At 36.1% G+C, this 27,085-nt stretch overlaps 1 protein-coding gene and 1 non-coding gene across 3 annotated transcripts in view; both read left to right on the top strand.

Annotated features, from left to right (window-relative positions):
• Positions 1 to 27,085, top strand: part of FCHSD2 (FCH and double SH3 domains 2) — a 214,936-nt gene that overhangs the window by 130,147 nt on the left and 57,704 nt on the right. For both annotated transcript variants that reach the window (XM_054576236.1, XM_054576237.1), the window contains exon 9: positions 26,731 to 26,853. In XM_054576236.1, coding sequence (XP_054432211.1) covers positions 26,731 to 26,853 — 123 coding nt within the window. The remainder of the gene's footprint in view (positions 1 to 26,730; positions 26,854 to 27,085) is intronic.
• Positions 5,673 to 5,807, top strand: LOC129072844 (small nucleolar RNA SNORA5). The gene has a single exon (XR_008529390.1). It is a non-coding gene; the product is annotated as a small nucleolar RNA SNORA5 (small nucleolar RNA).

The raw sequence follows: 27,085 nt of genomic DNA, 5'->3' as shown, positions 1-27,085 counted from the left end.
GATAAAACATGCAGGCATACCATGAAGATTGGGGCGGGGGGAGGTGGTTCTTGTCAAAAATAAACATGCTCTAAATATGTGCATGCTAAGAGGGCCAACAGCGTGTGGATTCTGAAAGTTCTCTTTTAAGTGAGAGTACATGTGTTATACTATTCTTGTCAACTAGAACTTTCCCCAAGTTTTATGGGGTAACAACTTTATCTGCTATATTGAACTGTGGCCTTATTTCCTCTACAAGCGTGACTGATTTCAGCTAGATATTTAGAATTTATAAACAAACTCTGAAAAGCCAGACTTTAAATCAGTGGGAAAATAGAAGATTATAAAGGCAGTGATGTTGAGGCTGTCTAGAAAAAGAAAAAAATGATTTATACATTATAGCAGGCCAAGTTATAGATTTGTTACGAACCAATGTAACAGAGAAAAACATGAAAAAATATTTATCTGATCTTAGTGTGGAGAGGAGATTTTAAGTAATCTAGCAAAGGCAAAAACTGTGGGAGTATTGTGATAGATTTAACAATCCCAAATTTTAAAAATGTATAATACAATAATAACAACAGCTAATATTTATTAAACTAAGAATCAAACCTTAGAGTAAGTGCTTTACACATAAATCAAAGTGCCAAGATTGAGAAACTTTGCCCTAGAACTGCATGATTTATACCCCAGCCTGCCTTTCATGTTTTGCTGTGGTATAGCAAGTATTACCAACCTCCCAACCTGCAGCATCTGTTTCCTCACTTTTTGCTACTCAGCTGCTCAACAGATGCCACCTATATTAGTTTCTTTGTCATTGTTAGAGCAGCATCCCACTACAAGATGATAATTTTGTGTTCATTAGGATAAAGGATAAATAGCTAAAATAGAGAGATCCAAAATGTAATGACTCAAAAAAGATAGACATTAACTATTTCTCATGCAATAGGTCGGGGTTGATAGGTAGGTTCTACCTCATGAAATTATTCAAGGACTCATGTGTCAAGGGGACTCCACCACTTTGTCTTACCACCAGCTTGACCAAACCTGAGTCATTGACTCTTTTGAGTTTAAGCTAGGGGATAAAGGAAAGAGAGTGTTAAAAAGACATCCATTCTCTTAAGAGCTAGCCCTGAAAGTGGCATATATTCTTCTGCTCACATTGTGTAATAGAGATTTAGTCATATGGCCATACCTAACAGCAGAGTAAGCTAGGAAACACAGTTCCATCATGTGCCCCGGAAGACAGGGAGAACAGATTTTGGTGGACAACAAGTAGCTTTCACCACGACCACTATCTGTGCTGCCTCTAAATGTCTAAGACAGTAGCAATGAAGTAAAGTGCTCTTATAAATCAGTAAGAAAAATAAAAACATTCTAAAAGAAATTTTTAAAAAGCTACAAATTTAATTTTAAAAAGAGAAATACACCCTTGCATATACAGTCAACAAATATTTGACAAGGGGGTCAAAAATTCTTAATGGGGAAACTATAGTCTTTCAGTGGTGTTGGGAAAACTGGATAACCATGTGCAGAAGAATTAAATTGGACCCCTATCTTATATCACTAAGAAAAATTAACTCAAAATGGTGAAAGACTTAAACATAAGACCTGAAACCATAAAACTCCTAGGAGAAAAGCTTCCGGCATTGGTCTTGGCATTTTTCTTAATGTTGTACCAAAAGCACAAGCAACAAAAGCAAAAACAAATAGTGGGACTACATCAAACTAAAAAACTTATGCGCAGCAAAAGAAACACTCAACAAAATGAAAAAGCAATCTGTGGAATGGGAGAAAATATTTGCAAATTATGTACCTGATGAGGACTTAATATTCAAAATATACATAGAACTCATATAATTCAATAGCAAATAAAATAAAAGTAAAATAAAATAAAATAACCCAATTGAAAAATGGGCAAAGGAACTGAATAGACATCTTTCCAAAAAGACATTTAGATGGGCAACAATTACATGAAAAGGTGCCCAACATCACTAATCATCAGGGAAATGTAAATGAAAACCACAATGAGATATTCACCTTATACTTGTTAGAATGGTTCTCATCAAAAAGGTAAGAGATAGGTGTTGATGAAGATGTGAAGAACAGGGAACCATTGTGCACTGTTGATGAGAATGTAAATTGGTATAGCCACTGTGGAAAACAGTATGGAAGTTCCTTTCCAAATTAGACATACCATATGATACAGCCATCCCACTTCTAGGTATATATCCAAAAAAAGAAAAAGAAAGAAAGAAAACAAGATCTCAAAGAGATATCTGCACCCCCATATACATTGCAGCATTATTCACAATAGGCAAGATATGGAAACAGCCTAAGTGTCTATGGTCATTTGAGTTTTGACAAGGGTGGCAAGACCAGACAATAAAGGAAAGAATGGTCTTTCCGCAAATGGTGCTGGGACAACTGAATACCCATATGCGAAAGAGTGAGGTTGGACCTCTACCTCATACCATATATAAAAATTAATTCAAAATGAATCAAAGACCTAAATGTAAGAGCTGAAACTATAAAACTCTTAGGAGGAAAAAGAGGTGTAAGTCTGCATGGACATGGATGAGGCAGCAGTTTCTTAGACATCGCCCAAAGGCAGAAGCAACCAAATAAACAGGCAGATTAGACCACATCAGAATTAAAAACTTGCATGTATCAAAGGAATTTATGGAGAAAGAGAACAGATAACCCATAAAATGAGAGGAAATATTTGCAAATTATATATCTGATAAGGGTCTAAAATCCAGAATATATAAGGAAGTACTATAGCCCAAAAATAAAAAGACAATAAACCTAATTATTTAAATGCACAAAGGATTTGAATTAGCTTTTTTCTATTTATTGCCATTTTATTGTTTATATATTGATCTTCTTTTTCTTAAGTAAGTCCCTTTAACATTTCATAGAATAATGGTTTGGTGGTGATGAAATTCTTTAGCTTTTTCTTATCTGGAAAGCTCTTCATCTGTCGTTTGATTCTAAGTGATAGCTTTGCTAGGTAGAGTAATCTTGGTGGTAGGTCCTTGTTTTTCATCACTTTGAATCTTCTTGCAAATCCCTTCTGGCCTAAAAAGTCTCTTTTGAAAAATCAGCTGACAGCCTTATGGGGAACTCCTATGTAGTTAACTAACTGCTTTTCTCTGGCTGCTTTTCAGATTCTCTGTTTGTCCTTAACCTTTGGCATTTTTGTCATGATGTATCTTGGTGTGGGCCTCTTTGGGTTCATCTTGTTTGGAACTCTCTGTGCTTCCTGTACTTGTATGTCTATTTCCTTCACCAAGTTAGGGAGGTTTTCTGTCATTATTTTTTCAAATAGGTTTTCAATTTCTTGCTTGGTTTCTTCTCCTTTTGGCACTCCCATGATGCAAATGTTGGTGTGCTTGGAGTTGTCCTAGAGGATCCTTGCTCTATCTTCATTGTTTTTTTTTGTTTGTTTTGTTTTGTTTTGTTTTGTTTTGTTTTTGGCTTCGTTTTTCTTCTTGCTGTTCTGATTAGTTGTTTTTTGCTTTCTTATATTCAAAATTGCTGATTTGATTCTCAACTTTATCTGCTCTACTCTTGTTTCCCTGTAAATTGTTCTTTATTTCAATTAGGATATCCTTCATTTCTGACTGGAAAAATTGGGTGGGAATGTAAAACAGTGCAGACACTGTGGAAGACAGTTTGTCATTTTCTCAAATTGTAACAGATTGTATATGACCCTATAATTTCCTGTCACTTTTAGGTAAACACCCAAGAATATTGGAAGTAGGTTTTCAAACAAAAATTGTATACAAATGTTCATAGCAGCATTATTCATAATAGTAAAAAAAAAAAAAAGATGAATTTCAAGATGTGGCATATCTATGCAACAGAATGTTATTTGGCCATAAAAAGGAATGAAATGCTGACACATGTTACAAAATGGATAAACCTTGAAAACACATTAAGTGAAATAAGCCAGATGCAAAAGATCATGTATTGTATGATTCCAGTGATATAAAATGTCCAGAGTAGGCAAATCCATAGAGACAGAGATTAGATTAGTGGTTGCTAATTTCTCAGGGGAGGGTGAAACTACTTACTGGATATAAGGTTTTCTTTTTCAGGTGATGGCTGTACAACATTAAAATGGTGAATTTTATGGTACTTATACCTCAATAAAAAACAAAAAGTAGTGACTGTGAAAATCTTTTATTTTACCCATAATCAATTAAGTGGAAATTATAACAAAGTTATATCAATTGGGTCCATCAAAATACTAAGTTAAAAATGTTTAATACATTCATATTCTGTTGTTGAGAGTATAGATTGATACTGTTATTTTGGAGAGCCTATTGTTTATATATGTCAAATGTCTTTAAAGGAGCCATGCTCTACCTCAGTAATTATATTCTAGGAATTTATTTTAAGTATATGAATAGGTATTTATGAAAATATTTGTCTTACTGCATGATGATTACAGTGGGATGAAAAATTAAAAGCAACTACAATGTTTAAAAATAAAACTTTCAATAGTTTGAAATAATTTAAATATTTGACAACAGATAATTTATGATATCCAAGTGATATCATATGTGTAATTCATTTTTTAAAATTTATTTTTATTGAATTTTTTCCATTACCTTTTATCCCCCTTCCACAATCACCACACTATTGTCCATGTCCATCTGCTGTATTGAACTCTGTTTAATAGAGAGTTCAGTCCTCTACCCGCTAACCACAACCAGAGCTGTCAGTCTGCTCTCTATCTATCAGTCTGTCTCTATTTTGCTTGTTAGTTCAGTTTGTTCATTAGATTCCAGGTATGAGTGAAATCATATGGTATTTGATTTAAAAAGTATGGGAATCCTTAATGGCTTCTGGACTTATAGACTGAAATTATAGCAGTTTCCACTCCTCTTTTCACATCACCTTTTCCCCTGTGTCTGTATATCTTTCTCTTCTGACTCTTATAAAAGACAGTCCATTGGATTTAGGGCCCATTCAAGCAACCCAAGATGATCTCAAGTGTATTAATTATGTCTTCAAAGGCCCTTTTCCTAATAAGGTCACATTCACAGGTTTCAGAGGTTAAGACATGAACATATCCTTTTAGGAGTCACCATTCAATCTACTGCACTGACCAAGAGAAAAAAAGAGAAGAATTAAATTACCTAAATCAGAAATGAAAGTGCAATACTACCAACCTTACAGAAATCAAAAAGATTGTAAGAGAATACTAGAAATAGTATATCAACAAAGTGAATAACCTAGACAAAGTGGACAAGTTACTAAAAATATAACCTCAAAACTGACCAAAGAAGAAATAGAACATCTGAATAGTCCACTAATAAGAGATTGAGTCAGTAATCAAAAAACTTCCATCATAAAGAAGTGCAGGACCATATGGCTTCATAGGTGAATTCTCCCACATAACTGAAAAACTAACACCAATCCTTCTCAAATTCTTCCATTAAAAAAAAATAGGAAGGAATGTTTCCAAGTTCACTTTGTGAGGGGAGCGTTATCCTGATACCAAAGCCAGACAAAAGCATCAAAAGAAAACTACAGACCAGTATTCCTTCTGTATATAAATCCTCAACAAATTAATAGCAATTTTAATCCAGTAGCATATTAACAGGATTTTACACCATGAGCAAGTGGGATTTAATCCCAGGAATTTGTGGTGGTTCTGCATATGAAAATCAATACAATATAGCAGCCATGTCAAATTCAGTGCCTGCCCCACCCATGGTAGGCACTGGCCCAGAAGGCTGCCATAGAAACACTGTGACTCATGGGCCCTGATCGCCTCTGCTGGGCCTCAGGGATAAATTTGGTTACAGACACCAAGAAAAAAAAAGAAAAGAAAAAAAAGAAAAAAAAAAAAAAGAAAATCAATACAATATAATATGCCACATTGGTAGAATGAAGAAATAAAAAAACACTATCTTCTCAAATGATGCAGAAAATGTATTTGATGAAATCTAACACCCTGTGTTGATTTAAAAAAGAAACACTCACCAAACTAGGAATAGAAGGAACTTCCTCAACCTGTTAAAAGACATCTATGAAAAACCCATAGTTAATACACATAATGGTGAAAAACTGAAAGTTTTCACCTTCAAGTCAGGAATAATACAAGTATGTCCACTCTCCACCTCTTTCAACATTATACTAGAAGTTCTATCCAGGACAGTTAGGCAAGAAAAAGAAATAAAAGGCATTCAGATTGGAAAGGAAGAAGTAAAACTATCTGTATTTTTGATAGCATGATCTTATAAACAGAGAACCTTAAAGAATCCACAGAAATACTATGAACCCAACAATTTGCAGGATATCAGATCAACACAAAAATCAGGTGTGTTTACTAGCAATGAACAATCTAAAATAAAATTAAGAAAATTCCATTTACAGTAGCATCAAAAAGATGAAAACACTTAAGAAGGAGTATAACCTAGGAGATATAAGATTTGTACACTGAAAACTATACAACATTGTTGAAAGGAATTAAAGAAAATCTAAATAAATGGAAAGACATCACATATTCATGAGTTTGGAAGGCAATATTATTAAGATGACAGTACTTCACAAATTGGTCTACAGATTTAATGCTATCTCTCTCAAATTTCCAACTGCATTTTATGCAGAAATGGAGAAGCTGATCCTGAAAATTTGTGGTAGTGTAAGCCCTTGAATGGTCAAAACGATCTTGAAAAAGAAGAATAAAGTTGTAAGACTCACACTTCCTGATTTCAAAATTTACTGTAAAGCCACAGTAATCCAAAACAGTGTGGTACTGACATAAAGAAAAACATCCAGGTCAGTGGAATAGAACTGAAGAGTCCAGAAATAAGCTTGCATATATATGATGAATTGATTTTCTACAAGGAAGGGGTATGATAGTCTTTTCAACAAATGGTACTAGGACAACTGCATATACACATGCAGCAAGAAGTTGGATCCTTAGCTCTCACAATATATAAAAATCAGCTCAAAAATGAATCAAAAACTAAATGTAAGAGATAAAACTATAAAACTCTTAGAAGAAAACTTGGGGACAGATATTCATGACCTTGGATGTGGCAATGGATTCTTAGATGGAACACCAAAAGCACAAGCAGCAAAAAGAAAAATATCAAAATTAAAACTTGAACATCAAAGAACTCTGCAAGGAAAATGAAAAGACAACCCATATCATTGGAGAAAATATTTGTAAATCATATATCTGATAAAATTTATTACCCAGAATAATGAACTCTTAGGACTTGAATGGACATTTCTCCAGAAATAATAAAAATGGTCAGTAAGCACATGAAATTATGCTCACCATCATTAGTCATTAGGGAAATACTAACAAAAACCACAGTGAGATACTACTTCACACCCACTAGGATGGTTATAACAAAAATAAAATAAAATGAATAACATAGCACATGGCATGGCATTCTTCAGTGTGTTCGTAGTAGAACCAGTACCATTTTTCTCTAATTTTAAAAAAGATGTACGGTTTTTTGATCACCAAAGTACCAAAAGAAAACTTCCAACATGCAGAGGAAACCCAAAGATAAAATAACTAACTTCATATGCAGCAGCAAACCATTCTTACTGTCATAAACATACTTCAAAATGGATATTATTTTGTTTACATAACTTTATTTTTCACAAAACTACACTGTGAACTATTCCTGCCTTTAAATATTGCTTAAAAATTTGCTTTAACGATCACATAGTATTTGATTATATTAATATGCCAGTCATTTTCTTGTCCCTTTTTTCTGCTTTTATAAATCTGTAGTAAAGATTCTTTTATACAAATATTTATATACCTCTTTGATAACTTTCTTACGATACCTCTTAAAATATGCATCCCCAGTCAAAAACAAAGATTTTTTTAAAGTATATTTGATTGATTATGCTATTACAGTTGCCCCATTTTTCTTCCCTTCATTCCCTTCTGCCCTGTATCCCCCCTTTCACCCAGCATCCCCCGCCCTTTGTTCATATCCATGGGTCATGCATATAAGTTCTTTGGCTTCTCCATTTCCTATATTCTTAACCTCCCCTGCCTATTTTGTACCTACCAGTTATGCTTCTTATTCCCTGTACGTTTTCCCCAATGCTCCCCCTTCCCCCTCCCCACTGATAACCCTCCATGTGATCTCCATTTCTGTGATTCTGTACGTGTTCTAGTTGTTTGCTTAGTTTGTTTTCATTTGGGGGGACTTTTTTAGGTTCAGTTGTTGATAGATGTGAGTTTGTTGGTATCTTATTGTTCATAGTTTTGATCTTCTTTTTCTTAGGTAAGTCCCTTTAACATTTCATGTAATAAGGGCTTGGTGACAATGGGCTTGATGATGATGAACTCCTTTAACTTGACCTTATCTGGGAAGCACTTTATCTGCCCTTCCATTCTAAATGATAGCTTTGCTGGATAGAGTAGTCTTGAATGTAGGTACTTGCCTTTCATGACTTTGAATACCACTTTCCCGCCCCTTCCTGCCTATGAGGTTTCTTTTGAGAAATCAGCTGATAGTCTTATGGGAACTTCTGTGTAGGTAACTGTCTCCTTTTCTCTTGCTGTTTTTAAGAGTCTTTCCTTATCTTTAATCTTAGATAATGTAATTATGATGTGTCTTGGTGTGTTCCTCTTTGGGTCCAACTTCTTTGAGACCCTCTGAGCTTCCTGGATCTCCTAGAAGTCTATTTCCTTGGCCAGATTGGGGAAGCTTTCCTTCATTTTTTTTCAAATTAGTTTTCAATTTCTTGCTCTCCTCTTCTCCTTCTGGCACCCCTGTGATTTGGATGTTGGAACATTTAAAGTTGTCCCAGAGTTTCCTAAGCATGTCCTCCTTTTTTGAATTCATGTGTCTTCATTCTGTTCTGGTTGAATGTTTATCTCTTCCTTCTGCTCCAAATCATTGATTTGAGTCCCAGTTTCCTTCCCTTCACTCTTGGTTCCCTTGTATATTTTTCTTTATTTCACTTTGCATAGCCTTCACTTTTTCCCCTATTTTGTGACCATATTCAATGATTTCTGTGAGCATCCTGATTACCAGTGTTTTGAACTGTGCATCTGATAGTTTGGCTATCTCCTTATTGTTTAGTTTTTTGGGGGGAGTTTTGATCTGTTCTTTCATTTGGGCCATATTTATTTGTCTTGGCAGACCTGATACATTGTAAGAGTAGGAGCCTTAGGTATTCACTAGGGTGGGGCAACTCACATCGCTGCATTGTGGCACTGTATGTGGGGGTGGGGTCCAAGAGGGAGCTTTCCACTCTGCTCTTGACAGGCTTTCAGTCACTTCCCCTGCTGTCCACAAACAAATTGGGCCCTTCTGGTGGTGATTCCCGGGTGGGTGGGTTTGTGTACATTTTGGGACCCCATGGATGTCTCCAACAAACACTCCCGTGAGGCTGGGCATTTCTCCCACTGCCCCAGCCACCACAGGTTTTTACAGCCAGAGGTTTTGAGGCTTTCTTTTCCCATACTGGAACCCTGGGTTGTGTGGTCTGTCTTTCCTCCCAGTTGTTCCTCCCAGTTTATCTGCACACAAATGTAGTACTGCCAGCTGTAATCTCACCTGTTTGTCCTCCAGACACCTTGCCACGGGTCCTCTCTGCCCCGACTGAAAAAAGCAAAGATTACTTAATACCATCCATGTAGATTCAATACCTTCTAGAAAGGTTATATCAATTTATACTCCTAAAAGCAGTGTATGAAAGTACCTATTTTCTGGAACCTTTATGAAAAATGTGTTTTATAATTAAATAAATACGGACAATAATTTGGATGAATGTGTAATAATTTTTTAATATTTTGCTTATTAATAAGTTGAACATGTTCATTTTGTGCTATTTATACAACTCTTCTGACCAGTTACAAGATGTTCTTTACAAGTTGAAGAACAGTATGGATTATTAAAAGAATAAGGCAGTTAATGCTGAAGATAGTAATGATAGCTGGAGCCTGTATTTTATACCAACTAAACTGACATCCAATGTAATTTACTAAGTACCTTACCTGTATTTCGTCATGTATAATGAACATGTTTTTGCCCAAATTTTTGAGGGAAAAATAAGGATGCACATTACACATGGATATAGTGATTACATACCATGGGTGTAATAACGGGTATAATAATCCTGTGTATAATGCGCACAAGAACATGGGCGCGCATTATACAGGGCAAAATATGGCATATCCTCTTAGTTACTATTTTAGACATGGAGGATACAGTACTGTTGGCAAACATTTTTATTTCAGGCCATTCATGCATTCATAATTTAACAGGTATTTACTGGGTGCCTTCTGTGCCATTTATTGAAGACACAATAGCGAACAAGATCCATATGGCCTCTGGCTCCCTACGGGGGGGAATAAAAATAGAAAAATAGCCTCATTCATTCATTATCTATTTATTACTTGCCACACATTGTACTAACCTCATTACATATATTATTTTCTTTAATAGCAAAATCATATTTAGAAACTGCATTTTGGAGACATGCATGTATCTGATTAAACCTGTTTACATCAACTGAAATTCTACCATGTTTTATAAAAGGCCTTTCAGTATCGAAAGTGGGATCATTTGCAATAAGCATAGAATGCGAGCACATACAGACAAAGCCTCATTCCGTTTAAATATTGTTGTGAGACTTTCAGTCTTAAGGATCTTGGTAGTAATGAGTTTAAAAGGCTAAGGATGATAACAAAGCTGATTCCCACTTAGGGCTAAGATTTATTTGTCCTGCTTCTATGAAATTAGAGCTAAGAATCATGTGTGTTAGGCTTAAATGCCTTTTCGATTTGGCTTTGTTTGCACTTCCTGCACAGAGGCCGTAGGGCTGTCACACAACACACTAGGGGCTCTTGCCAGGAGACTGAGCAAGGAAGCCACAGATGTTGGAGAAGCTTCCTGGGACTTGACTACTTCCTACAGGAGGAGTCACCCACCACCTCATAGGTTTCCTACAAGCCAGGAAGTTTTCTTTAAAAGATAAAAATCTAACAGAAACTGGGATGTTTTTACCAAACAGGCAGCTTTTTAAAATCTGAATAAACCCCTATAACTCCTTAAAGAAAACTAAGTTATAAATTAGGGTACAATTAACCTTTAGAATAAGAAAGTAGAAATATAATTTTTGTCTGACAGTGCTGAATTCATTACCTATTTAGAAAGGTATCTAAGGTATGATCTATTACAACTACAATCTTCCTAAGTAGGGGGAAAATGTTTAGTTTTCACTTTTTTAAAAGGGGAATTATTGTCATTGCTGCCGAGAAATGAGTCCTGTCTTTCTTGACCTTCCTTCCTTTCTTCCCTCCTGAATGTCCTCAGCTAATGTTTTTCCTGTGATTCAGATACTGCTGAGCACAGCAGAGATTGCTGGAATTGACTTCAGTATGGATATGTGAGTGTTTAGAATAAGGAAAGCCAAATTCTTTCTTCACAGACCCTGTACTTGAAAGCTTTGATATTCTGAATAACTATGCTAAATAATGTACAATTTAGTTACTGTATTGAAAGTTGAAAACATCCTGCTTTACATGTTTAGCTCAGAGGCCATTTTTATTAAGTGTAAAAAACAAAATTTCTTCAGCTCTTGCCGTTACTATGTTCTCTAGAAACTATAATTTTAAGTCTGCTTTAAAGTACAACTCAAAGACTATTTAAAACCCTACAAATTGATTTATTAGGGAAATAAAAATAATCAAAATGATAAATAAGACTTAGGCAAGCTTTGGTACATACTGATATGAGTAGTTAAGAGCTGAACCATTCTCTTAATAAAAATTGTGACTAATGTAATTCTTAAAGACTTTCTAATGCACTTTCAAGGCATCACTCCCTCCAGAAAATCTGCCTTAGACCTCCATGTTTGTCTAGGTGCCTCTCTTATAGCACCCTGTGTAATTAAAGCCCTCATAGCACAGCTTGTCTCCAATATTTGGCCACATTCTTCATGGTTAAGAACTCAAAAACACATATAGAAACACAGACTCTACCCATAGCCTAGTTCTTGGCACAGAGTTGGTGCTCAAGAAATATTTTATTGAACTATTGAATAATATATTATTATATTTACCACAGGTTTACTTTGTCACAGTATTCCAAATCACATAAAAAAGTTAGGTGCAAAGAAATTTAGCTGTCACATGTGAGTATCCCATATGTCTAAGATTGTTCCTGTCAGAGGCTGTCTTGGGGCTGTAAAGTATCAGACCATGTTCAGTGCAACCACCAGTTATAGTTCGGAAGAGGGCAATGGAAACATCTAAGGGCAGCAGACTATTTTCTTTCCATTCACGGTCCCATATGTCCAAGAAATGTGTATTAACTCCACTAAAACTTCAGTGTAAAGAACTTTTATATTGCCAACCTCAGGGATATTACTTTCTGAAATAATACTAAAGCTTTACATTCTTCGTGCTAAATACCTTCTGGTACTTCAATACTTTAATGTCAAAAGTGCACACAAAATGTGCCATTTAAATAAGGAAAAAATGTTAACTTATTAAATTGTGTGACTTTGGGAAAATTTAGCTGCTTTATAGGTCAGAGTTTTTGTTGATATTTTTTTGATGATGAGTTATAGGTATGATGAGAGCATCAGTTCATACTGTGAATAGCAGAACATGATTTCTAATATACACCTAGTAAACGGTAACTAAAGCCATTTCCCCATTTTCTTTTTTTTAATCTTCACCTGAGGATATTTTTTTTGTTTTTTGTTTTGTTTTTTGAACATTGACATGAGAGAGAAATGTCAATCTGTTGCCTCCTGCATGTACCCCAACTGGGGATCAAACCCGCAACCTCTGAGCCACTTGGCCAGGGCAGCCATTTCCCTATTTTTCAAGACAAAAAATAGTCTTACGCTTTTTGTTACTCTCCTTTGATGTTTCTCTCTTTAGTTCTTTCACTGTTAGTTTTAAAATGTGTTAACTGCAAGATACTGAATGGCATTTCCACTTTTAAGTTGTTAGAGATAGTTTAGCAAATAAAAACAGGTAACTGCAGTGGGGTACTGGGAAAAGGGGAGCAAAGGGGGACAAATTGAGACAACTGTAATAGCATAATCAATAAAATATACTTTTTAAAAAATAGATAACTACAGCCCTGGCTGGTGTGGCTCAGTTGGATGGGCATCATTCCGCAAAATGAAAGGTCACTAGTTCTTTTCTGGCCAGGGCACATGCCTGGGCTGCAGGTTCAATCCCCAGTTATGGCACTTCTGAGGGGCAACCAATCGATGAGTCTCTCACATAGTATTTCTCTTTCTTTTTCCCTCTCTCCCTGCTTCTCTAAAAAATAAATAAATAAATCTTCAAGAAAATAAGTAACTACAAAAATAAATCACAACAAAAGATGGAGATAAGGGAATTCTAGGTCTCAACTGGAATGCCAAAATTCTTCTGTGTGCAGCAATCCTATTTATTGTCTGATATGTGTGTTTTTAGGGTTTATATATCTAAAGATCTGAACTTATGTTACAGTTTCTCCCAGAAGCCTTTGCAGTTCTCCACTGGGCCTTTCGGCCCTCCAATTCTTCTGCTTCCAGCCTATGATCATAATATCATTACCTATTGGTCATCAGGGACCGCAGCTAAGAAAGAGCCCCTCTTTGCTATTGGGATGGTACGGTTGGTAAACAGAAATGTGCTGTTTAAGCAGCAGGCACATCCTTCTAAACAGTCCTGTGATAGAGTAAAAAACTGGGAGAGTGGTGAAACTTTACCTTAGGAATCTAGGGCCCTCTTTTTCATGGGCAAAAATTACTATAGGCTCTTAGATTATTTTGATTAAAATGTAATTTAAGTATGCACAAACAAGACCGGGTAATAACTTATGTTTAAAGGTTTTATCCAACGAAAACAGAATCATCATTTAAATACAAACAAATCTATAAAATCAATACAATTCAAATTGACAAAATGAATTAAATATAATAGTTGATAATGATTAGTTGATCCTAAATTGCTACTTGAAATGCGAATTATGATATTGTCTCTAGACTGTTTAGACTTGCCAATGACTCTGTTAACATATACCTGTGACTCTTCTTTAACCACCCTTTTCACTTTGTTAGTCTAGCATTCACTACTGTCATTTGATCTCCACGTGTTGCAACTATGTCATTTGCATTTTAGGTGCAAGATCATTTTAAGTTTAAGACCTATTCTCATTAACTAGGATCATTGGAGTAACACTATTTGGTACATTGATTATAAGCACAAGCATAGGCATAGAAATCCCGTGGCAATACTCCAGTAAAAGGTGATGGTCCATATAATCCTGGGTTAAATTACACTATTTTAAAATTATATATTAAAATAAAAACAAAACAATTAAGTACCCCCAGAGAATTCATAGACTGCCAAGACTATGTGATTACATCTTCAGCTTCCCCTTTAAGGAAAACTACTCTAATTATTTTTGCTTATACAGTGTATATGTGAGGAACAAAAGAGATTTTCTGCTACAGAGATTGGAACAGGAAGCAAAAGAGATTCCTAAAGCTGTATACACAAGCCGGTCTGAGATTCTCGGAATATACTGCTTTAAATTCATCTGGGCAAGTCAGTCACCTTCATCACCCAACTTTACTTAACTTTACTAGAGTTTATTAATTATGTTAATTCTAGCAGATTATAAATTGTTATAAATGAAAATTAACTTTTAGCAATAGAGTGAGATGGAAAATAATGAATGGTTGAGGAACTAAAATAAATTTATGTATGTTTAAAAAGTAGTCAAAACAGTGCATATTAAAATTCAACTATTTATGGAGTCTGTGAAGCTCCTTGCAAAATTCTGAAATTTCCTGAAACAGAGATAAAACATGGTCACTAAATAAACAGCAGCAACAACAATTCCTGGGGAAAGAAAGGAATCTGATTTCTAGAACTGCCACATTTTATTATTTTAAATGTCCAGTTCTTAACAAAAAAGTAGACATCCAAAGAAACAGGAAAATTTAGTCCATACAGCAGGAATAAAAGGAGTTAGTAGAAACTGACCCCAAGGAAGCCCCTGCATTGGACTACTAGACAAAGATTTTAAGTCACCTAAAATGTCAAAGGGCTAAGGGAAACCATGTCCAAAGAACTAAATGAAAGTATGAGAAAAATGTCTCACCAAAGAGAGAATGTCAACAAAGAGATAGGAATTAGAAAAAAGGAACCAAATAGAAATTCTGGAGTTGAAAAGTACAATAACAGAAATAAGGATACACCAGAAGAGTTCAGCAGTGAACTGGCCAAAGAAAGAATCTGTGAACTTAAAAGACTGGACAACCGAGATTATCCAGTCTGAGAAAGGAGTAGATAATTCGGTCTGATTTAAAAAGATTAATGCACAAAATTAATTTTAAAATGTTGTTGATTGGCTTATAATGTATAAAGATGTATTTGTATGACAGTAGTATCACTTAAGGTGGAGAGAATAGAGCTATGCAGAAGCAGAGTTTTTATATACTGTCGAAATTAAGTTTGCATTAATCCAAACCAATCTGCTTTAAATTAAGATCTTAATTGTAATCCCCAGGCAACCATTGCACAGTAACTCCAAGAAATATAGTAAAAGAAACAACAAGGGAATTAAAATGATACACTAGAAAATATTTTACAAATTTCATGAGGAGGTGCTATTATTATTTCTGTATTTTGTAGATGAAAAAACAGACTTAGAGAGGTTAGACTACGTAAATACATAATAGAATCAAGACTCAAAACCCAAATCTGTCACCGAAGTCCCTTACCGTAAGGAAAATAGATGAAATTCTTGGGTAAAACATAGAAATGGTTTAACTTTATTATTCCAATAACCACCTTTTTATAAGTACCATACTCATTTAACGTTCTAAAAGGAAAACAGATAAAATCCTTGGGTAGAAAATAGAAATGGTTTAGCTTTATTATTTCAATAACTATCTTTTTACAAGTTCCATGCTCTTTTGACATCAGATCAGGAATTTAAAGTTCAAGAAGGTTCAGCGTTTTCCCAGACTGAAATTGCTAGTAAGTGGTAGAGCTGGTGTTTGCATGCAAGAGTAGATGGTTCAGGGCTTTCTATTGGACCATGTGCTTTGGTGTTGCAACCTAAATATCGATGTGGTGTAACACACTCAGATGATGCGTGCAGTAAATAACTCAAGAGGACAGTGCAGACTGTGTCGGAAAGCAGTATTGTGTTTTCCTTTTCTGGCTTTATAATTCAGTCAGAAACTTTCTTGCATCTTCTTTCCTAGAACCTGAAGTAACTCAGTCCTTTTAAAATAAAACGACCAAGTATAAAATTAGGTGATGTGTTTTAAATTTACTTTATGTCAATTGACAAATTAAGCCATGTGTTAAGATACTTACTTGCTTTGATCTCTTTGAATTGGTAAAAATCTACTTTCTCTTTGCATCCTGGTTAAGTACAGCCTGGGGTCTTCTCAGAAAGATAAACAAATGCCGCGAGACCATTGTTTGCCCCATCAACAAAGGAGGACTGTGGAATTTCATGATTTAATTAAGATAGTTCATATTTATCATCATCTTCATATTTATATCCTTGACTTTTACCACAGACTATTTTAGAATTCCAATTGCTCTCAGAAAAAGAGAAGTTTGCATTTCTAGGCTGCATTAAGGAAAAACTCAAGAGGTTTCAGCATAACTCTGTGAGTGCAGACTTCGTGCCCTTCCAGGATCTAAATAAGGACGCCACTGTTTAAAGTTCTCCCTTAAGGGGAAATTGCATCAAATACTCAGAAAGATGACACCTTTTCTTCCTTCTAACTGCTAATTCGTCATAATTTTCCTCGTCAAAGAAGTTCCAAGGAATTTACACTTTCCTGTTAAAATAAATGTTTTGTTAGTTGGAACATCCTAGAAATCTAAGTTTCTGAATTGGTCTTTAAGATATCCCCCCCCCCCCCTTTTTTTCCACTATTTTGAGTATTTACTATTGAGTTTGGGTTCCAAACTCAACTGATTTTAGAGATCAAGTTGAGCAAATAAGTAAAGATGACATAGATAATACATATGGGGATGTATGGTTTATAGGTAAGTGAAAAGAATGAAGCTGCTTAAAGGCATTTGCATACAGTTTTTTAAAAAACAGTGCTAGACCACTAAAGCATATTGTTGATCAAAGGCCAGATGGTTTCTTTAGCTAGATACCACAGACTTCTTCACCTAGCAATTTGCATCAAATAAAAAAAAAAGTTTGACTCTATTTTAAATGCACAGTTGGGTGAGTTACGTACCAAATTTTTTCATTGTGGAGACCACCAAGGAGCCCATATAGCTAGATTAACTCATATTTGTATAAACCTTGAAAGAATGCTTTTCCTGACATTTCTAAGCATACATGTGAATTCTAGTGAATCATTGATAGTAAAATTTATGGCTCTTCACACAGAGCTTTATAAGAATTGAAGTTTGTGCACATCAGCTCATTTGAAATTGAATAAACAAGTATACTTAGAGAACATCCTTGTGCTTTGCTCATATAAATGCTAGACAGGGTTCAGATGCATCTTCACCATGCATATCCTTGTCAAACTGTTATAGCTGTGACAATTTTATCATTTATTGTAAGCTTTAAGTAGTTCTTACTCTACTTTAAATTTAAAAGAAACTACATGTAGCTTTTAGGTTGTGTTTATGGTTCAAATTTGAAATAAAAATAGTCTACTTCAAGCTTTTAGATTTGTTTCATTGAGGAAAACTGGTAATAAGCTGTTGGGTTATTATTCATTACAGTTAATTATCTATATGAATCAATGTTTTTTCTTATAATGCAGCCAAAAGAAATAATTTAGATAGTAGGGCTCATATAAGCTACTGTTATCATCCAAAACCTTTAGTAAGGAGTCTCTTAATTGCAAATAACAAAGACTTAACTCAAAGTAGCTTGAGCAAAATGGGAGTTTGTTGGCTCAGGTAAACAAACCACAGAAAGCACAAGGTAGTGCTTGTCCAGGAACCACACAACCCAGAGACACTCCCAGTCCCTGTCCTCTGCCTGCCAGTCCCAGCTTTACTCTGCCCAACATGTTGTCACTGCTTTTCCTTGTAAGTTGGTTTAAGTCTCTCCAACTGCAGACATGTTTTCTCTACTTGATGGAAAGAATAGCCATTTGGTGGGAAGAATAGTCCATTCTGGACTCATCTTTCATCTGTCATCCCAGGGATGGCCTGATTTAGGTCAAGTTCCCACTCTGCCCAGTACCAGTCCTCTGTCTTGCATACCCGTGTGGCCTGCAAGTTCACCCCTGTGGTCAAGAGAGCAGGATCTGTTGGTAGAAGAAGAAAGCGTGCAAAGTTGTACATGTTTTATGGCTTGGGATGCCACGTAAAAAGAAGCTAGTACTAAAAATATTTGAAAGTACTTCATTAGACAAAGTTTTGTGAGAATAGCTTCTACTTTAGCTTATATAAAATTTTACCAATATTACGTAACATCAGTAGGCTTACTTTTCAGTCATGGGTCTCGAGTGTGAGCTTGTTCATCTTTTTTAATCATGTGAATTCTCATTGACATATTATTTGTTAGACAAAACATATTTATTAAGCACTACAAGTATGTCACACCCTGCACTCAGCACAGAAGACACAACAGTAAACGGACAGACAGGATCCCTCCCTGTATGGAACTTAACAAACCAAAAGGAGAGAGAGACAGATAGGCACCATCAGTGCAGGCTTATCTGCTGTGATTAGGGGCTCTGCAGCCAAAAGAAAAGAGGGATGTCCAGAATAGATAATGATTAAGTGAAGTCTTAACAACAAGAGTTAGCTAAGGAAGAGAGCTAACCAAGAAGGAGAAGATAGACTAGTCAAGAAAGAGGAAAAGCCTATGTGAAAACTCAGAGGCAAAAGTAATATCGGAGCAACCAAAAGATGTGCAATCTAGAGAAAGTGTAATGGGAAGGAAAATGGGAACAATCAGTGAAGAAACCGAAGAGTTAAGTCCAGGTTGTGAAGTCATGGAGATTTCTTTTTATTGATACTTTATCTTAATTGCAATGAATAGCCAGTGAACATTGTTGAGCCATCAGGCAAAATGCGCAATTTAGAACATCTCCCTAGCCACAGTATAGAAATGGTTGGCAACAGGGATAGCTGGACGCAGGGCAGCAGGAGCTGTCTGCGCTCATCCAGATGAGACCGGGGGCAGGAGGATAGTCGCTGTGGAGATTAGGAGGAGGGGTTGGATCTTATCGATAGTTAAGAAATAGAATCAAGATGTAGTAATTAACTGGATGTCAGAGGAAAGGCAGAGGGGAAAATAAACCTTTAGCTCCTAGTGTCTGATGTAGGCAGGTTAGAGGACAGTGGCATTACACACTGAAGAACAGACAAGAAAAGAGCAGTTGGAGAAAAGAATGGTTCAGTCCAAGAGACGGTTTAATATTTCAGTGAGAAAGTCAGAGGAGGGAAATAGTGCCTGGTCAAAATCTAAGTCAGTCTGAATAATTACATATTTGTTCACCAGAGTGAAGCCAACCCATTTAATATAAAATGAATGCCTGATTTTCTAATTCACTTTGGTGCCTTCCCCCTTATACAGTTGAGGGCCTGCTTTTGTAGCTCCTGTTCTCTGTTCAGTTCATTTCAGTAATCATTCATTGCAGGTTTTTCCGCAAATGTTGGGAGAAAGGGAAGAAGCAAGTGTGGCCTGTTCTCAAGGAACTAAGAGTCTGTTGGGGAAATCAGACGTATATAAACGATTTTGATACATAATTTAGAAACATGCTCCTGCTGCAGTGTGGAAATGGGTTAGTGGGAGGGGCCACGGGAGAGGCTGCAGTAATCCCGATGAGACGTCCTAAGGACTGGGATGGGCAGCGATAAGTGCTCTGTGTGACAACATGGTCAAGAGTTTGTAAAACAGCATTTTTCAAGCTTCCTTCTTTTATTCCCAGTATTCATTGTACTTGGGGGGACTACCTCTTTTCTATTTACTTTTTAGTCAAAGTCCATATAAATATGTATGCAATTTGCCTTCTAATCACAAAACCATGTTGAGATAGCACTCCCCAGAATTGCTTTGAACTTCATCTCTAGGCACCACAGTGGGTCCAAACAATTGCATTTAACTTGAGGGAGGGGGCTGGAGCCAATCAGAGGGTAATCATCTACTTCCTGTGCTTTGATCCAGCACTTTCTTAATTATCATAAGATAATTATGCATTAATAATCTCCTCCATTAACTCTGTGCGTACTAGCAATAATCCATGTAGACCAGAAGGCCTCTAACTATCTTATTCTTACCCTCCAGAAAAATTATCACATGTACAGGTTAATGAATACTGCAACCTTGCAAATATGATAATTAAGACTCAAGGAATTCTAGGTGTTGAATAGGATAAAAGAAATATTTTAAAATTAATCTGTCTGTTGAAGAGGCTTCCAGTCCCTTGGCCCACCTCCTACCTAATGAAGTTTCATTAAGCCTTACTTGGGTTGCTGAAGCCAAGAGAAGCCTTTACTGGTACTTGGTGACTAATAGTACATTTCCTCCTAACTGAAGTGTATTAGGTGTAGCTTGCCTGTGAGGTAACTAATTCATGGCATATTTATTGTTATATTAAGTCTAACAGAAAGCATTCATTTATTCTGTAAATATTTTTGAGCGTCTGCTATCTGCCAGGCACTGTGCCTGCATAAGACTCAATCCATGACTTGCAATACTACCCATACATTATTCAGAAGGTTGTGGAATCACTATGGAGGAACTGGCTGAGTCAGTTTGGCAAAGCGTTTGGAACATGCTAAGCCCTTAGTAAATGTTAGTTGCCTATGTTAATCATCATCATTACTATTTGAGTGGGAGAGAAGAGGAGGAAAGATATTCCAGGCCAAAAGTAACTTAACAAGAAACGTGAAAGTGAATGTCATTGTCCAGAGTGGCTCGATGTGGTTGGGATGTAGAGTACAGTGCAGACAGCGGCGATGAGAGATGGTGCTAATGAGAGGTACTATGAGATTTGATTTCAAAGGACTTAGATACCAAATAGAGAATTTTGACTTTTCCAAATATAAAGGAGTTATTGAAAAAAAATCTTGCGGTGGAGCCCTCGCTGGTGTGGCTGACTTGATTGGAGCATTGCCCAGTAAACCAAAAGGTCTCAGGTTCGATTTCCAACCAGGGCACATGCTGAGGTTGCAGTTTGTTGCCCAGTGAGGGTGCGAACAAGAGGCTCCTGGTCGGGCACATAAGAGAAGCAACTGATAGCTGTTTCTCTTTCACATTGGTGTTTCTCTCCTTTTCTCTCCTCCTTCCCCTCTCTCTCTGAAATCAATAAGCTTGTCCTCCGTCAGGAGAAATAAAAAAATTTTGTGGCATCACTTTTCTTTTTCCTAATCTGGTATTCAGGTTTTCATTTTCATGGAAAATTTCTAACATACGCTATCCTAAAAAGAGTTGTATAATGTCCCCCATGTATTCATTTCCCAGCCTGATTGAACAGTATTGATATTTGGCCAATCCAGTAAGGATTTTTAAGCAGGGCAAGAAAGAAGACTAACATTGTGCCACTTCCATTACCTTACTTACTCTTCACAATGTCCTGTAGAGTATGTAGTATTCCCACTTGACCTAATTACAAATAAGGACATTTACTTGCTTCATCTTTTTGATGAAGTAAGTAAAAGTTCTGAGATTCTAACTCACATCCAACTTATTTCAGAACACAGGTTCTTTCCCACGCGGTGTCATGCTGTCGCCATAATTATGAAGTAGAACATGATTTTCAGTTGAAAACAGTGGCTGATCTGCCTACCTGCTCAGAATAGTAGGTTTCTCTGCCTCCTGCCACTTTGCTTCTACGGAGTCAGCAGGATCTAGGTCTACACAAACGCTCTACCTAATCTGCTGAAATGACTGTTTAGTCCAATGGTTCTCAAATTATGGCCTCTAGACCAGCAGCAAGTTATGAGAAAATACGGATTAATAGGTGACACCCCCACTTACTGAATCAGAAGCTCTAGAGGCGGGAGCTGATGATGGCTGTATTGCCACTTGCTGTCTTTAAATAAAATAGTGGTTTCCTACAAGCACAAGGTTATGACCGTCTACCAAGAGAATTTTTTAGGCAAAAGCTTCATAACAGAAGTTATATGCTTCTTTTTTAGCAAATTTATGGGCAACATGTTGTAAGGCAAGAATTTTTATTCAGACTTAACACCAGGAAGCTCTCCCAGGTGGGAATATTTACATAAGTACACAGAAAAGAATCTTAAGGAATTTGCACTGCCTATATATAAAGTGCTTGATGGTGCCATCTAGTGGTTTAAGTACTGTAGAATGTGTTTTATTACTCTGGGCTTTGGAAACTGAGTATGTATATTTTTTATTTTCCTCTTTTTCTTTTCTTTTTTTTTTTTTTGGTAAAGTGTATTTTATTGATTATGCTATTACAGTTGTCCCATTCTTTTTTCTCCCTTTATTCCCCCTCACCCAAAGCCCATTCCCTCCAGCATTCTCCTCTTTATTTCATGTCCGTGAGTTGTACATATTAAGTTCTTTAATTTCTCCACTTCCAATACTATTCTTAACCTCTCCCTGTCTATTTTGTACCTACCAATTATGCTTCTTATTCCCTGTACCTTTTCCCCCATCCTCCCCCTTTCCCCTCCCCACTGATCTCCCTCCATGGGATCTCCATTTCTGTGATTCTGTCCCTGTTCTAGTTGTTTGCTTAGTTTTTGTTTTTGAGTGTTTAGGTTCAGTTGTTGATAGTTGTGAGTTTGTTGTCATTTTACTGTTCATAGTTTTTGATCTTCTTCTTATTCTTTAACATTTCATATAATAAGGGCTTGGTGATGATGAACTCCTTTAACTTGACCTTATCTGGGAAGCACTTTATCTGCCCTTCCATTCTAAATGATAGCTTTGCTGGATAGAATAATCTTGGATGTAGGTCCTTGCCTTTCATGACTTTGAATACTTTTTCCAGCCCTTTCTTGCCTGTAAGGTCTCTCTTGAGAAATTAGCCGAGAGTCTTATAGAACTCATTTGTCAATAACTCTCTGCTTTTCTCTTGCTGCTTTTAAGTCTTTCCTTATCTTTAATCTTAGATAATGTAACTATGATGTGTCTTGGTGTGTTCCTCTTTGGGTCCAACTTCTTTGGGGCTCTCTGAGCTTCCTAAATCTTCTGGAAGTCTGTTTCCTTAGCCAGATTGAGGAAGTTCTCCTTCATTATTTTTTCAAATAAGTTTTCAATTTCTTGCTCTTCCCCTTCTCCTTCTAGCGCCCCTATGATTCAGATGTTGGAATGTTTAAAGTTGTCCCAGAGGTTCCTAAGCATCTCCTCATTTTTTAAAAATTCTTTTTCTTCATTCTGTTCCAGTTGAATGTTTATTTCTTTCTTTTGTTCCAAATCATTTATTTGAGTCCCAGTTTCCTTCCCTTCACTGTTGGTTCTCTATATTTTTTTTCTTTATTTCACTTTTTATAACCTTCAGTTCTTCCTTTAGATGAATAATTAGATGAAAGGATGAATGTTTCTTCCTTTATTTTGCAGCCGTACTCAATCAATTCTGTGAGCATCCTGATTACCAGTGTTTTGAACTCTGCATCTAATAGGTTGGCTCTCTCCTTGTTGTTTAGTTCTTGTTCTGGAGTTTTGATCTGTTCTTTCATTTGGACCATATTTCTTTGTCTCAGCGCACCTGTTACATTGTAAGGGGCAGAACCATAGGTATTTGCCAGGGCAGGGCAACCCACTTTGCCACGTTTTGGCAATGTATGTGGGGGAGGGTCAGAGAGGGAACAAGGCCACTTGCTTGGCTCTCGCCCCACTTTGAAGAGACTGGCAGTTTCTCCCGCCACCACAACCATCACAGACTTTTACAGCCAGAGGTCTAAGACTTTATTTTCCCCCACGCTGTAACCCTGGGTTGTGTGATCTGCCTCGCTCCCCATTTGTTGCTCGCGTTTTATCTGAACTCGAATGTGGGACTGCCTGGTCTGCCTGGTCTGCCTGGTCCGCCTGGTCGCCAGCTGCAGCCTTGTTGCGAGTCCTCTCTGCCCCTCCTACCAGTATGGATGAATCTTTCTCCTTTAACTTCTTGGTTGTTGGACTTCCATACAGTTCAATATTCTGACAGTTTTGGTGTTTTGTTTTTAAATTTCTTGTTGTCCTTTTGGTTGTGCAAGGAAGCGAAGCATATCTACTACGCCTCCATCTTGGCTGGAACTCTCTATTTTTTTTAATTGATTGATTTTAGAGAGAGAGAGAGAGAGAGAAAGCATTGATTTGTTGTTCTACCTATTTAGGCATTCATTGGTTGATTCTTGTATGTACCCTCACCGGAGACTGAACCTTGCCAGATAGGGTTGATGCTCTAACCAACTGAGCTACCCAGCCAGGGACCAGAATTTGTATATTTTTTAAAAATCGATTTTATAGTAAAAATTTAATGGAATAGTCAAACACAAGGTATAGGAAGAATTTTTTTTACTGTAATACCTCCATTGAGGATTTTTAGATATCACACCAAAAAGATACAAGTAATAAAATTAAAATAGCTAAATTAAACTTCATCAAAATAAAAAACTTTTGTGTATTAAAGGACACTACCAAGAAAGTGAAAAGATGGCTCACCAAATAGGAGAGGATATTGGAAAATCATATATCTGATAAGGTACATATATCCAAATATATAAATAGTATTAAAATATATAAAAGACTCCTACAACTCATCAACAAAAGGATCAAACAACCCAATATAAAAATGAGTAAAGGACTGACCTGGCTGGTGTGGCTCAGTGGATTGAGTACCAGCCTGCGAACCAAAGGATCACCAGTTCAATTCCCAATTGAGCACATGCCTGGGTTGCAGGCCAGGTCCCCAGTTGGGTGTGTGTGAGAGCCAACAGATCACTGTATCTCTTGCACATCGATATTTCTCTCTCTTCCTTTCCTTCTCTCTAAAAATAAATAAATGAAGTCTTTGAAAAAATAGTTAATTACGTGGGAAAATGCTCATATGTAGTAAAAAGACAAAAACAAGCAAACAAAAAAATAAAATTTTTAAAAATGAGTAAAGGACTTGAATTGACATTTCTCCAAAAATAATATACAAGTGGCCAATAAGCACACGAAAAAATGTTCAGTGTCATTAGTTATTAGATAAATGCAGATTAAAACCATATGAGATAACTGCTACTATGGCATGAATAATTTTAAAAATCAAAATAACAAGTGCTGCTGAGGATGTAGAGAAAGTAGAACTTTATTACATTGCTGATGGGGATATAAAGTTTTACAGCGACAGTAGAAAACAGTTTGGCAATTCCTGAAATAATTAGACAGAATTATCCTAGGACCCAGCAACTTCACTACTGGGCATATATGCAAGAAGATTGGAAACAGATGTTCAAACAGAAACTTGTACACAAATGTTCATAGCAGCATTATCCATAATAGCCAAAAAGTGGAAACAACCCAAATGTCTACCAACTAATGAATGACTAAATAAAATATGGTGTATCGTACAATGGAGTATTACTCAGCCATAAAAAGTACTAATATTTTGATGAACCTTGAAAACATTATGCTAAGTGACAGATGCAGGCATAAAAGGCCACATATTATATGATTCCATTTATATGAAATGTCTGGAATGGGCAAATCTGTAGAGATATAAAGTAGATTAGTGGTTGCCAGAGACTAAGGGAAAGGAAGAAAGGGAGTGACCATTTAATGGTATGGGATTTCTTTTGGGGGTGATAAAATCTCTTCAAATTAGATGGTAGTGATGGTTGGACAACATTGTGACTGTACAAAAAACCACTGGATTCAACTATTTAAAATAGTTTAAATGGTGACTTTTATAGAATGTGAATTTTACCTCAATTTTAAGAAAACTTCCATTGACTGGCAAGACTCTAGAACCTTTTTTGTTCATTGATATATTTTTCCCATAGTTGTTGCTAGTATGTATGTATTCTATTTATTCCTTTTTTTTAAACCTAGGATAATTTGGGACATACTTTTCCATCTATATAGTTTCCACAGTTTTTACTTTGGTGGCTGTATATATTTTAGTCATTATATATACCCTAGCTTAATCATTTCTCACATGTTTGGTGGTTTTCACTCCTTTTTGTTTTTTGGGGGTTTTTTTCCGTTTAAAAGAGTCCCGTTCTATGCTTAAACAAATAAATGCTTAAAAGTGTTTTAAACTGTTCGTAGACATTACATTGGTGTTTCTTCCCCCAAACAGGAATTTAGTCACATTTTTTTTTAATTTCTTTTTACCATTTCAATTGTATTTTTCCCTGACTACTATATAGTAAGAATATGCTAATTTATAATCCTACCAATAATGGACAAGGAAAAATCGATGTGATTAATGTTTATTGAGTGTCTGCTTTGTTCCAGGCACTATGCCTGGATCCTTTCACATTCATTATTTCATTTAACTCCCACACGTGTTCTCACTAAAGTGACAACAGAAGGAGACACAGCTAATAGCAGATGAGCAGAGGTCAGAACCCAAGCATTTTATCCCCCAAGTTTTGTTCTTTTCCCACGGCTTCACCAATATTGGATTTTACCTTTTTTAGTTCCTACTTAGAGAGAGTTAACATTTTCCAAAATGATTGTTTACTGTTTATATTTACTCTTACACAATAATCTGTATCTTTTGTTAATTTACTATTAATAAATTTAAACTGAGCTTACCTTGGAAACTGTAGGCATTATGTGTCAAAGCTTTATCATATTTTTGTTTTTGTTTTTGTTAATTCCTCTCTTACAGGCTCTTGATGGAAATGTGTATGATCACCTGAAAGATTATTTAATAGCCTTCAGCCGGACTGAGCTAGAAACATGTCAAACTGTGCAGAACACATTCCAGTTTTTATTGGAAACCTCCAGCAAGGTACGTTACCTTTAGTGTAATATGTGATGTTGACCATTTTAGAATCTATCCATTTTAAAATCTAAAATATTTTTACATACAAACTAAGTGAAAGTAACAATGACATTAGAAAAATGTTTTAAAGCAGTCCAGTCTTTTGGCGTCTCTGCACCACAGTGGAAGGAGAAGAGTTGTCTTGGGCCTCACATTAAATACATTGTGACACGTAATCACAAAAAAAATCTCATAATGT

This window comes from Pteronotus mesoamericanus, unplaced genomic scaffold (genome assembly GCF_021234165.1).
Source record: "Pteronotus mesoamericanus isolate MK-2021 breed Mesoamerican mustached bat unplaced genomic scaffold, CSHL_Meso_final contig_33, whole genome shotgun sequence".
NCBI lineage: Eukaryota > Metazoa > Chordata > Mammalia > Chiroptera > Mormoopidae > Pteronotus > Pteronotus mesoamericanus.
The sequence above is the reverse complement of the archived record's forward strand: the minus strand, read 5'-3'. Positions and strand labels throughout refer to the sequence as shown.